The sequence below is a fragment of the Panthera pardus genome, unplaced genomic scaffold (genome assembly GCF_024362965.1).
Source record: "Panthera pardus isolate Hobbes unplaced genomic scaffold, ASM2436296v1 HiC_scaffold_6, whole genome shotgun sequence".
NCBI classification, from domain to species: domain Eukaryota; kingdom Metazoa; phylum Chordata; class Mammalia; order Carnivora; family Felidae; genus Panthera; species Panthera pardus.
Window position 1 is genome coordinate 70454103 of NW_026526991.1, and position 13539 is coordinate 70467641.

A 13539-nucleotide genomic window follows, 5' to 3' on the forward strand; every position below is an offset into this window, starting at 1 on the left:
TGACCCTTTATACTGTAGGAAGAATAAACAAAGATACCGTTCATATCTTTTTCAAATTGAAAATATACGATCAGTAAAATGATCATTCCCATTTTTGAGCATCTTTTTGCTGAACCAGCCAATGGTGGTGTCGGCAGTGCAGACATTAGAGGGCAAGGTCATCCTGCTGGCTCTTTGATGTTTCACCGCGACGGGGCCAGAGAAGCCGGCGGCAAGAGCCAGGGCAGAGACCCCCAGCCGAGAGCTGGAGGCGAGCGCCGGGCGAAGCGGACTCGCAGCCCGGCGGGCAGATGAGCGCGCGGGGAAAGGGGGCGGGGGGACGGCAGGGGCGCACGAGGACGCGGTCGGCCTAGCGGGGCGGGGCGGCCGCGGGTCGCGGGCCGATGACGCGCGGCGGCCGGCGGAGGAGTTGCCACTTCCTGGAGGCGCCGGCCGGGGCCGCTCTCTGCACTTAGATTCAGAGCCGGGAGCCCGCGGCCACCGCCATGTCCCATCAGACCGGCATCCAAGGTAACGGCGCCCGGAGCGGCGCGCGGGAAAGGGGCTCCCGGGAGGCCCCGGGCGAGCCGGGCGGGCTGCGGGACGAGGAGGGCTGGAGTCGGGCCCAGAGGGAACGGGTGCCGGTCTCGCCGCGCAGGCGGGGCCTCTTCGCCCCTCCGCGCTTTCTGGTCCCGGGCCACCCGGCCTGCGTTCCTCCCAGGCGGGTCCGTCTGCTGCCACGTTACAGACGGACCCGAAATTCGCAGAAGCGAAAGAAATTGGTTTGTGAGGAGGCCTGAGTGAAGGGGATATGCCTTCCTCTGGCCCTGACTGTAGTCTAACTTTCCCCCTTTTGTATCAGGTACGGGAGACCTGAAACACTGGAGGTTACTGGGGCTTCACTGTGCAAAGGAGATTGTTACAAGAGTTTGATTATAAAACGAAAGATACTGGAATCTTTTTTATTTCCAGTAAAGGTGCTTCCCAAATTCTTCCGCATTTTCTTTCAAAATGGAAACATGAACTATGTTCTGAGAAATCCTGAGTGTGGGGTGTTTTGATCTTTTTCTTAGGTACTCCCCAGGGAACTGAAAAGTCCGATCTGTGTGGCTGAATTTAATCATGCCGTGAAGGCAGTTCGGTGCGCAATTATATCTGACCTCCATTATTTCCTGGTTTGAAAATGGGCAGTCTGGAAACGCTCGCCTCATCAGAAATAATATATCCCGGGGTTACTCGCGATTACTTAACGAGGGCTAATATAAACCCACGCTCTTCTGTTAAAGGACAACGAACCTTTTCCCCAGATGAACATTTAATTGTGGTTTTGTTCCTATGGGTCTTTGACCATCCTGCACCTCTCCCTGCACACACAAACACAAGCAAAATGCTCTCAAACCTGAAAGCACTGTTTTATTCGTCAGAGTTAGTTTTGACATTTAAATTTGTAATTACTCATTTTCATGTTTGAGCCTTACTGCATTCACTACTTAAGTAATGGTTCATTCTTACAACCCAAGAATGAAATCAGAACGAAATCGAAGCTTTAATAGGAACACAAGCGTTAAGTTATTAAATATATATTTGTTTAGTGAACTTAACTCTAGCTTTTTGAGAAATACAAGTTAGAAAAATATTACCAGAAGTACAAGCTTGAATGCACTTTAATGACTTTTTGTTTAATTGGGATAGGATATCTTATATTTACTGTTGCTTTTAATGTGAAAATGTAAAAATGAATCGAATTGTTCTTATAAGCTTGAAATTGGACTAGAAGAGAATGAAAGATTTTCAACAATTTTCAACCAAGCAATCAAGGTTTTTTTTAAAATTGTAATTTGTTCCTTATTGGATTTGAGTAATTTTAATATTTTCACTACCAGTGTTATTTCTGCTTTGGAATTTTCTAGCTAAAACATAGTAGAATTCATATACTTTTAAGCTATATTAATATGTATATTTTTTAGCTGTATACTATGCTATTTACACCTTCAAGTTTTATAATTTAAATTGCTGACAATAAGGGGATACTACATCCTGAAGATTTTTTCTTTGTATTATAATTTATTTTTTCCTCACTTGAATAGCATTAGAAAATATTAACATGTAAGTATAAAAAATAGGTTTACTTTTCTTTATCTTTTTACACAGCAAGTGAAGATGTTAAAGATATCTTTGCAAGAGCAAGAAATGGAAAATACAGACTTCTAAAAATATCTATTGAAAATGGTTAGTTTTACATTTCTGAATATTGTTTGTCCTTGGATTACTGTTATATTTTTAAATTTCTAAGTCATTTCAGTGATTGGAACTATTAATTACTGTGAACAAAGTTCAAAGCTTGCCTTTAGGTAACTTGGATCCTGTATATTTGGTCATGTCCCTTTAGCTGCTGCTTACCTTCTGAATTCTGTAGTTGACTATCAGGGAAACAGAAAGATGTTTTTTTTTTGGTGCGACCTCCTCTGCTTTTACCTTTTGCGTCTCAGTTTCTATACCACAACCCGTTTCTAATGTGAGTGCTTCCATCTCTGGATTGGAAATCAGTAAACAAGTGATCATCTCCAACCGCGCCCCCCTCCCAAAGAGAAGTTACTTGAGAATTGTTATTCAGTAAAGTTAGTTTTGAAGTAGAAACAAAGGACTTCAAATTCCCAGTTTCTCCACATGATTGCAATCTGTGCTGGAGAAAGGATTTCCCTGTTTTGTTTTGGGGAAAAGTTCTAAGAATGTAAAAAACTACAAATTGATCGTTTCAAAATAATTCTGTTAGGGATATTGAGTGGATGGGAGAATCTTTTAGTTTCCCTATATTTGAATTTGGACAATTATCTCAAATGAGTACGTTAAAATATTCCAATGGTCTAATTGCTTAAATACCTAAATTTCTTGAATACCTGGAAATATTTTGCTTTGGGAAAATAACTTGTTCTTTTATAAACTCGAAGTAAATTTAATTTCCTTTTTATTTTCTACTTATATGTTAAAAATACCAGAGTAGTTTGAAAAATATGCAGTTGTTACTGTTTGTGTGTGTGTTTATGTATATATATATATATATTACCATAGTTGATAGTAATAAACATATACTGTAAAGCAGCATATTTTAGAAATATTGAAATGCCATCATTTCCTAACCAACTATTTAAGTGACTAAAATGGAAAAACTTGTCTAGCATCACTACGGAAGGAAAATGACACTATTTCTTAAATCGTTATTTTTGTTTTGAGAAAATTTTTTAAATAAGGGAATTACAGAGAATAAATAATATAACAAATACTTACGTCTCCTCTTAAATTACTAACTACTAACGTTTTATCATATTTGCTTCAGCTTTTTTTTTTTTAACTTAATATTTTTGTGATATTAGGGCATCCCCTTTAAACAATTTCACTTCCTGACCTCCTTCTCCTGAGGCAACCATATTAGGAGTTTTTATATATCTGCAGTGTGTTTTTTTTATATGTAGCCCCCTAGATAACTCCTAGTGCTATTTTGAGTTTTAAGTTCATGTAAACTAACATCTTATTCTGCAACTTTTTTTCTGTAAACATTTTTGTAATTTGTCTTGGTAGAGAACTCACTATTTTTAAATATGAATTCATTATATAACTGTGCCACATCTATGATCGTTCTCTTATTGATGAACATTTATGCTATTTGCAGCTTCTGCTGTTCTATGTGGAGATGTGAATAATAGTATTAATAGGAGATGACTATGTTATTAATTTATTGTCTCTTCATTACCATTTGGAATTTCAAACCATTCATGTGTCTTTTAAAAATTGTTCTTCATAGAGAAACTTGTGATTGGCTCATGTAGTCAGCCTTCAGATTCCTGGGATAAGGATTATGATACCTTTGTTTTACCCCTATTGGAGGACAAACAACCGTGCTATATATTATTCAGGTTAGATTCTCAGAATGCCCAGGGATATGAATGGATATTCATTGCTTGGTCTCCAGATCATTCTCATGTAAGTAATTTTTTTGTTACTTGTTTAACATTAAATGCTAGAAAATTTTTTTCTGAAATAGTCCTAGGCTAGGAGAAAGTTAAGAAGCAACAGTTATTTCCGATAGAAGGGAGTGATCATGAAGAAAATCCTACTGTTGGTGATGTAGAATCAGGAGTAATGTACTTATATTCAGAAATCTTGCCCTTGAAATCAACAGTATTATTGATTTTAAATTTAAAAATCTTTGGCAATTATATGTAAATGACTATACTCTGAGAGTAATACTTCAAATAATCTGAAACCTAATTGAACATTATGTTAAATATTTTTAATAGCTACCATTTAAATGATAGGCATACACGCAAGTATTTCTTTTAGGAAAGTTAGCGGATTGATTCAATCTCCTGGATTTGACATGCAGTTTTGTGAAACTACCTCTGTTAGTTGGCAGTTACCTTTTGTAGTTTTTAGTAGTTGCTATTAGAGTCTTTAATAATATGGTATATATTGTAGTTTTCATCTTTGTGTTTCCCATAGAATGGTATATGCTGCAGGTGTGCTATGAACATTGATTCTTAAACAACTTAATCAGTAATAGCTGATCTAGATTTGCTTTGAGTAAAATGTCAGTATCCAGGTTACTTCATTTCAAGCGATGTTTTCTACCTTATATTCCAAAGTAGTATTTTAAGTAGGTTTTTTTTTTAATTCTTGATCTCATTGTACACTTTGAAAAGTGATTAATTTTTAAAAATTTAGTTTCCCAATTTTTTAAAAATATGACATAAAGTGAAATCTACCTTAATAGGTGAACTGTCATGATGGCTATTTGTACACATGTACTTAAGCCTGTTACAGTCCATGGACTTCAGCTTTATCATAGTTTATTTCTAATGTGCTTGAAGATTTTAATACATTCAGAAAGTGCTATCTTTTATAATGAATAGTTTTCGTCTGTACATTTCTGAGTAAACTTTCACAACTTACTAGGTTCGTCAAAAAATGCTATATGCAGCAACAAGAGCAACTCTGAAAAAGGAGTTTGGAGGTGGCCACATTAAAGATGAAGTATTTGGAACAGTAAAGGTACAAAACTTAAACTTTTATGTGGATTCCACGTGTTGCAATTAAACCAGTTTAAGAACTTCTAGGTAATGTGTAATTGTTATGAAATTAGACTAATGAATCTGTAACAATAAGAGAAAATATTGTTATATTTCATACGATATGCAAGTTAACTAAAACATCATATTTACTCTCTAAAATATGTTGAAATGTCCTTTGCTAGTCTTCAGAAACTGCAATATGCCTTAGAGATCATCTAGTTCAACCCCTCATTTAGTTCACCCTTTTCACTTTAATGATAAGGGAAACAGGCTCACAAAAATGAGAGACTACTTGAAAGAGATGGTAATTTTTAGATATTTTGGACATTTATACCCACATTGTAGAAGCAGTAACTATGCATATTATGTTAACCAGGAACATTGAGGCAGGTCAATTGATTGATGATTAATTGGGATAGTTGATTAATACATTTAACTAGTTAAATTATTAAGAATTTACTTTCTTATGTAATTTATATGGTAAATACATATATTTATACATATACACACAAATTAAGAAAACAAATATTTTTTAACAGTTAAATTATCTAGTAGGTAGACCACAAGACTGTGTGGGAATACTTTTCTTATTCACCATTAATTGTGCCGTGGCCTGGTTTCTCAATTCTTTCTATTGTCAGTTTTCCAAGTCGCAAAATATTGATGAAAGGTAGACCTCTTTGGAATATTTTACTCTTTTAAATAAGAACTACGGTCATTTTCTATGAATAATTATACAGACATTGTGGTGATTATTGAATAATTCTGGGGCAGGCTTCCCCAGAAGTTTTCTTATTATTGTCCTGTAGATTTAAACATGACCCAAGTGTATCATGTGACTGGCAGCAGCACCACCACACTCGTACAAAAGATTTAGTAATTATAAAACTGTGGGAAATGAAGAGTAAATACTCCCTTCACCATTTTTTGAAACCTGTAACGAATAGTAAAATTCTTGATACTACATTTCAATCAAAATATTTTCTATTAAGTTAATAATTTTGTTTTTCCTGAAGTAACGTCACTGAGGTTTTACTTTTAGAGAATAGCTAGTAACGGTCCATTTCTTTGTTTACAGGAAGATGTGTCATTACATGGATATAAAAAATACTTGCTTTCACAGTCATCTCCTGCCCCACTGACTGCAGCTGAGGAAGAATTACGACAAATTAAAATTAATGAGGTAAATTACATTTTTGAAACGATTGCAAGATTTTAAGTGTTTGAAAAAAATATTTTTAATTAATAGATTAATAGAGATTAAGTAAGGTAGCTTGCATTTATTCTGTATAATTTAGAGATAAGACTATGTGCTCGATGTGTTTTCAGGAAAAAATAATTAAAAGTAAATTCTAAAATTCGTGCCAGTTTCATAAGTAGCTTTCACCTATATTTGTAATGTATGTGACAGACTAGTAAGTGTTCCTGTTGGAAGTACAACTTTTTGTAACCTTGTACTTTGATTACTAAGTAAATGGAAAAAATGTACATTACCCATTTAGTGCAAAGAATTATATTTAATGAGGTTGCCCAAAGCAGGTTTGTTTAGTTACATTATTTCAGAGAATCATGGTAACTAAAGAGGAAAAAATATAAATGCTATAAGATATTTATTATTTCTAGAAGCTCTATAAATTGAGTGCTCCTTGGATAGGCATGTGCCTATGTATTTATGGGAGATGGTTTTTTGAGTACTTGTTTAGCCCAGTTCTATTAGAGTCAATAAACTTCATCCATATTATAGTTTATCATATTTTTAATGTGTTCACTGCAGCTATTCTAATTACAAGTTAGAGTAACTACTATATTTCTACTGGGATTTTATAGGAAAGAACAAGTAACAGAAACCACTATTCACTAGTCTGAATAACAGACTAATAGAAATCTGTCTGGAAAGTGATTGAATATTACTTAATATTAACCTGATAGCAAGGATCTATCTTTATATTATTTTAACTCAAATTATTTGAGTAAAGATTCTTATGTGATTTTTTTTTTTTACAAGTTTGATAGTTTGTTTTATTCCTTGCAATCAGAACCCAGAGGATCGTATTGGGGTATGCATTTGCATATGTTCTATGATGTTTTCATTATCCAATATCATTTATGCTGTAGAATCTCCATTCATTTTTTTTAAAAGTAAAATTTCTATTTGACTTTTCTGTTGCAACACTGCAAATGAGACCCTATACTAGCTATCATTTATGTGTAAAAGTCTGAAACATGCATCAAAAGCTTTCTTGAAGTACTCTTCTAGTATTTGTTCTTAGTAATGAAAAGCTCTAAGTCTGGAACTTCTGCAGTAGTATAATTTGTTGAGCTGTGTTGTGTCTTTGTATACTGTTCATACTCCTTTCAATTCAGTGCATGGTGTTTGTGTTGCATTTTATGTCTTCTAGAACAAAGTAAAGTTTTACGCATATTGCATATATGTCACACTTTTCATAAATTTTATCAAGTAAGTTTTGTAATTAAAGTATAATCTGAAGACACTTCAAAGAGTTTATATAGTTCTCTGCAAATGTGCCAAACCGAACATATAAACAACCTCCCCGCCAAAGCCCCACTAACAGCGCATACCCACTCAAATGTTCACTCCCAGCATTTCATAAAGATATGTCATACACTCTGCATGTTGACACGGTGCTAGCAGAACATGAACAAATGTGAAAAATTACTTGCTTTTTAAGTTCATGGTATTTTAAGGGTTAATTTTAGTTACATTAAAATGGGCAAGGGTGGAATGGCACTTGGTAGAGATTGGATTTCTTGTCTTTGCTGTATGACACTGCTAAATGCTACAGCTTCATCAGTAAATTAAATCTATCATACTTAGGTACAAACAGACGTGGGTGTGGACACTAAGCATCAAACACTACAAGGAGTAGCATTTCCTATTTCTCGAGAAGCTTTCCAGGCTTTGGAAAAATTAAGTAACAGACAGCTCAACTATGTGCAATTGGTAAGAGACAGATGATGGTTATTATGAAATGGCTGCTCTTCCTGGTGGCTCTTGGCTCATAAAATAGGTTCGTTTTTAGTGGATTTAAAATTTGTTTTAAGTTTATTTTATTTTGAGAGAGAGAGAGAAAGAAAATATGAGTGGGGGTGGGGTAGAGAGTGAGGATCCCAGTCAGGCTCCCCACTGTCAGTGCAGAGTCTGACACAGGGCTCCAACTCCCTAACCAGAGATCATGACCTGAGCCGAAATCAAGAGTCGTCTCATGACCGAGCCACCTAGGTGCCGCGTGTTTCCTGATTTTTTTTTTATTCATTTTTTTTTTTTAAACTACAAGGCAATGTATGTTCCTTGTGAAAAAGTCAAGCCTGTATAAATTTCCCCTTGTCTCTTAAATTTTCTGTGTATCTGTTTTAATGAATGTATTTCTCATTGACAGGAAATAGACATAAAAAATGAAATTATAATTTTGGCCAGTACGACAAATACAGAACTGAAAGATTTGCCAAAGAGGATTCCCAAGGATTCAGCACGTTACCATTTCTTTCTGTATAAACATTCCCATGAAGGAGACTATTTGGAGTCCATAGGTATATAATATATTGTTTTGAACGTATTACTTTAAGTTTGCTTATTGACAGCTTAGCACATTCTTATTTCTTGCCCAGAGGACTTAGTTATAGTTTAATATTTGCTTTGAGTGATATATTGCTAATTGTATTTATTATTTTAACTCACAGTTTTTATTTATTCAATGCCTGGATACACATGCAGTATAAGAGAACGGATGCTGTATTCTAGCTGCAAGAGCCCTCTGTTAGAAATTGTAGAAAGACAATTACAAATGGATGTCATTAGAAAGGTAAAATTACCTACCTCTTTCTTTAAAATTTTCAGTTTATATTAGATCTTTATTGTCTTCTCTGTGTAGTTCATGATGTATGGTGGTTTATAAATGAAAGTATTTTTTCTTGTTCTCCTCATAAATCCTTAGGATCTTCTCCAAGTGCTTGGGGATGATCTGGCATTACTGCAGGCTGTCTCTAGATCTGTACTCTCTCATATGTAGCCATAAGCTACATGTGGCTATTTAAATTTAAGTATAAGTTAAAATGGAGTAAAATGTAAAATTCAGTTCCTTCATCATACTAGCCACATTTCAAGTGTTCATTAGCTACATGAGGCTGGTGGCTACTGTACTGGACAGCGCAGAATTGAGCGGACATCTTCCATATTGCAGAAAGTTCTTTTGGACAGTGCTGCTAGGGCCGCATACTTGTGATTGTCTCAAGACTTGCTATTAGTAAAGAACTATAGTCTCTAGTTACAACTGACTGTTGGGATGGTTGAGACTCCAGTTGTTGACAAAGGAGGGAACGGACATAAATATTTGAATTCGGGGAGCTAAGCTACCAGTTTTCTTAAATTTATTTTCTTAAATGTAGATGAGGCTTAGGGAAAGATGATGGTTTACTCTTGAGCCCTTGAAGTCTTTAAAACACAAGTTCTTATAAACTACCAGTGTATTAGGTCCTGAACCCTTTAAGGTTTTTAAGTTCCTAAGATAAAGCAGATAAAGTGTATTAGGTCCTGAACCCTTTAAGGTTTTTAAGTTCCTAAAGATAAACTGGCGCACTGTTTTCTACAAGAAGACCACATAGTAAATATTCTAGGCTTTACCAGGTCACAAATGGTCTTTGTTACATATTCTTACTTGTTTTATTATTTTGTGTTTCTAACCGTTTAAAAATGTAAAACACACTCTTAATTTGGGCTAAATTTGGTCCTGTTCTAGAGTGATTTCAAGTGACCCAAGAATGAAGGGGCCGATGAGTCATGTTCCTGATTATGCATAGTGTACCAGAGCAGAACAACTTGAGAGTACAGTGGTGGCTTCTACTTTTATTTTTTTTTTTTTAACGTTTATTTATTTTTGAGACAGAGAGAGACAGGGCATGAATGGGGGAGGGTCAGAGAGAGAGAGGGAGACACAGAATCTGAAACAAGCTCCAGGCTCTGAGCTGTCAGCACAGAGCCCAACACGGGGCTTGAACTCACAAACCGTTGGATCATGACCTGAGCTGAAGTCAGACGCTTAACCGACTGAGCCACCCAAGCGCCCCTGGCTTCTACTTTTAAATGTTAGTTAAGGGGCACCTGGGTGGCTCAGTTAAGCATCCAACTCTCAGTTTCGGCTCAGGTCATGATCTCACAATTTCGTGAGTTTGAGCCCTGCATCAGGCTCTGCACTGATGGTGTGGAGACAGCTTGGGATTCTCTCTCTCCTCCTTCTTCTCTCTGTCCCTCCCTTGCTCACTCTGTCACTGTCTCTCTCAAAATAAATAAATAAACTTAAATAAATAAATAAACATAAGCAGGAGAAGAAAGAGGGAAGCAAACAGAAAATGATTATAGCTGATTATGTATTCAGGCAACTCACAAATCCCCTCCCCCCCCAAAAAAGCAACAGTGAAACTATTACATATGGTTCTTGATACTGCTGGAATGGGTGTTACATATTTGTGAGCATTCACACCTGAAAACTGGCTCCTTGCTTGTATTAGGTTTTGAATGTTGTCTTCATATCATATCACACTTTATTGATTCCATCTCTTACAGATCGAGATAGACAATGGGGATGAGTTGACAGCAGACTTCCTTTATGAAGAAGTACACCCAAAGCAGCATGCACATAAGCAAAGTTTTGCAAAACCCAAAGGTCCTGCAGGAAAAAGAGGAATTCGAAGACTTATTAGGGGTCCAGCTGAAAGTGAAGCCACTGCTGATTAAAATCATTATATTAAACATTAGAATACTAGTTTTTTTAAAGTCCAGCTTTTAGTACAGGAGAACTGAAATCATTCCACGTTGACACATAGTAGGGAAAAAATGTACTTTTTGAAAAATAGCACTTTTCACTTCTGTGTGTTTTTAAAATTAAGGTTATAGAAGACTCATGATTTCTATTTTTGAGTTAAAGGTAGAAGAGGGTTTGTCAGTGATGTTTAATTTGATCACACTGTTTTCACAGAGTAATAACGATTCCATGCTTTCACATAATTCTTAAAATTTTATATACTTGGGCCAACTCCAGAAAGTCTAATGTCTCAAAGTAAGATACACTCCTTACTACTCTTTAGTGAGACATCAAATTTTTTCTGTAAGGAAGAAAGACCTTAAAATATTCATACTACTTATGAATATGTTAAGGACCAGGTTAGATTATTTTCTAAACTGAGAATTTAGTGTGCCTGGGTAAAGGTGGAAAGTTGCTGACTCTGAGAAGCAACGCTTAACTCAGCCTGTGGGGTCACGTCTGCAACTTGTAGAAGCACTGTTTCATGGCAGCAGTCTTTTCTATTTGACTTTTTTGGTTTTTAAATGGCATTAAAGTTTCAGAAGATCAGTTCACTCTGAAACCTTAAGGGTACCAGATATTTTCTATACTGCAGGATTTCTGATGACGTTGGAAGACCTATTTGAACAGCTTTAGTAAATTCTCTCTCTAATGCTTTACAAAATTTCCTTTTCAAAAGTAAGTCATTTCCTTATATAGTGTGAGGCCAAACATTTATGTTTAGATTGAATATTAATATCCTTAAAAAAACAAAAGTCAACAATGTTGAAAGAGTTTTAAACATCAAGACTGATTTTTCTCCAGAACCACATATTTATAGGCAAATTGTGTTCTTTATTACTTTTAAGCATACTCAGATTTAATAAAATTGTTGGAAAGTCCTAGTACTTAACAGCCTAACACAAATTAAACACTTAAGAATCTGGTTTCAATTTATATCTTATTTCAAAACACATTTAACTGTTTTTAAAGCTTTGCATTTCAGCTACAACCTACAGAAATTTAGAAATTTTGAGCCTTTTTTTTTTTGATACTTGAAATAAGGAAGGAGTTAGATAGAACACTTCGTCATGTTAAATCTGATAAACCTGCTGCAAGAGCCATAACTGGGAGGAGTTTTCTAAATGAACGATGGGGATCCAGGATTTTGAATTTCTTGATCTGAACTTTATGCTGCATAAAACATATTAGAAATGCACATTTCATAGTATAAAATATGAAACACATTTTTATACCTTATTATCTAAGGTACTATATGCACCTTTCAAAAATTCCATGTGTGTTCAAGTAAAGCATATTAGAATAATTATGGGTTGACAGGATTTTTTTCTAGAGTTAAGAGTATTTGTGTGGGGTTTTGTTTGTTTACAGATAATCAGACTGTAATATTTAAACATGCAAAATAATTGGCAGTAATGTTGCACTTGTTTTCTAAAGATACACTTTAATTGTTTCATGGGTGCCCACGTAGACACACATATACACAAATTACTGCGTTGAGAATCCTAGAGTTGTGTTGCAGGCCATAGCTGAAGCTGTATTTTCAATCAGAAAGAACATTAAGCCTGTAATGAAGGTATAAAATAATTTGGTAGTGAATGTTTTTTTGTACCATTCATGTGCAATTATAGTCTAAATTTTACACTACATGAAAGTAAATGGACATTCCAGAATATAGATGTGATTATATAGTCTTTAATTATTATTAAACCAAGATTGCTGAAAATCAGTGATGCATTTGTTATAGAGTATAACTCAGTGTTTACAATATGTTTTAGGTGACATCATAACAATCAAAGGTGAATAAAATATTCCCAGTAAATTTATATAGCAGTAAAGAATTACATGCCTTCTGTGGACATTTTATAAGTGCATTTTATATTGCAATAAAATTTTTTTCTCTTTACATTGTATACTAAGTTGTTTTCTGTAACTTTTTTTCTTTAATGTTTGGACAATTCTGCATAATGCTATATCTAGTAACAAGTTAGAAAATTCAACCCATGTATTCATTTGTTAATTCACCTATCTAAATGGAGGGTTTTAAACATCTTGCAACCTAGGCAAGTTGTGTCAATAGAGTGCTTAATTTAGATTAGAACTTTCTCACTGCTACAGCAATAATGAAAATGCCATGAGTTAAACTGTTCCGACTGTGAAAGACCCCAGTACGATAGGGTGACCAACATGCTAGACACTAAGCTTGCCACCCATCCAGCAAATACTGAATGCACTCCTGCGTATGATTCACTATCAGATGGATCTTTCTATTAGGGCTAAATTACAAAAGTTGGAGAGTTGTCCTTAAAAGGGCTAATTTTAGAAACCTTTAAATAGAGTTCAGTTCTTTAAGGCATTCCTACTCAGAACTATAATGTGCCTCAGATACATATTGTAGTTTGGTATATATCCTTTCATATACTTTGCATACACAGCCATAAATTATAAGGATGAAAGGTTCTCTTAAGTAATGATTCTGGGGCTTTATATCCAAAGATTTTGATAAAATCAGTGGGCCCAGGAATTACATAGTTTTATAAATGAATCCTGTGTTGCCATGACTGGATACAGTTTGCCTTATGATAAAATTTTTTCTCTATTCAGTCAACAAATTCTTTAGTATTGTATACTGGTATATAGTGGTTATCAGTAGAGGTAACATCTCATTGAATAAAATC

General features: G+C 35.1%; 1 protein-coding gene across 2 annotated transcripts; it reads left to right on the forward strand.

Moving 5' to 3' along the window:
* Positions 1 to 377: 377 nt before the first annotated feature.
* Positions 378 to 12767, forward strand: TWF1 (twinfilin actin binding protein 1). 2 transcript variants are annotated; one of them, XM_019419097.2, is made up of 10 exons: positions 378 to 510; positions 2131 to 2208; positions 3779 to 3957; positions 4930 to 5025; positions 6124 to 6228; positions 7082 to 7102; positions 7882 to 8007; positions 8444 to 8594; positions 8745 to 8866; positions 10624 to 12767. In XM_019419097.2, exons 1-10 carry the CDS (start codon positions 486 to 488, stop codon positions 10792 to 10794), a joined length of 1074 nt encoding a protein of 357 aa, XP_019274642.1. In that variant the 5' UTR covers positions 378 to 485; the 3' UTR covers positions 10795 to 12767. The 2 variants fall into 2 exon arrangements, with proteins under 2 accessions (XP_019274642.1, XP_019274643.1); XM_019419098.2 differs by lacking the exon at positions 7082 to 7102.
* The last annotated feature ends 772 nt before the right edge of the window (positions 12768 to 13539 follow it).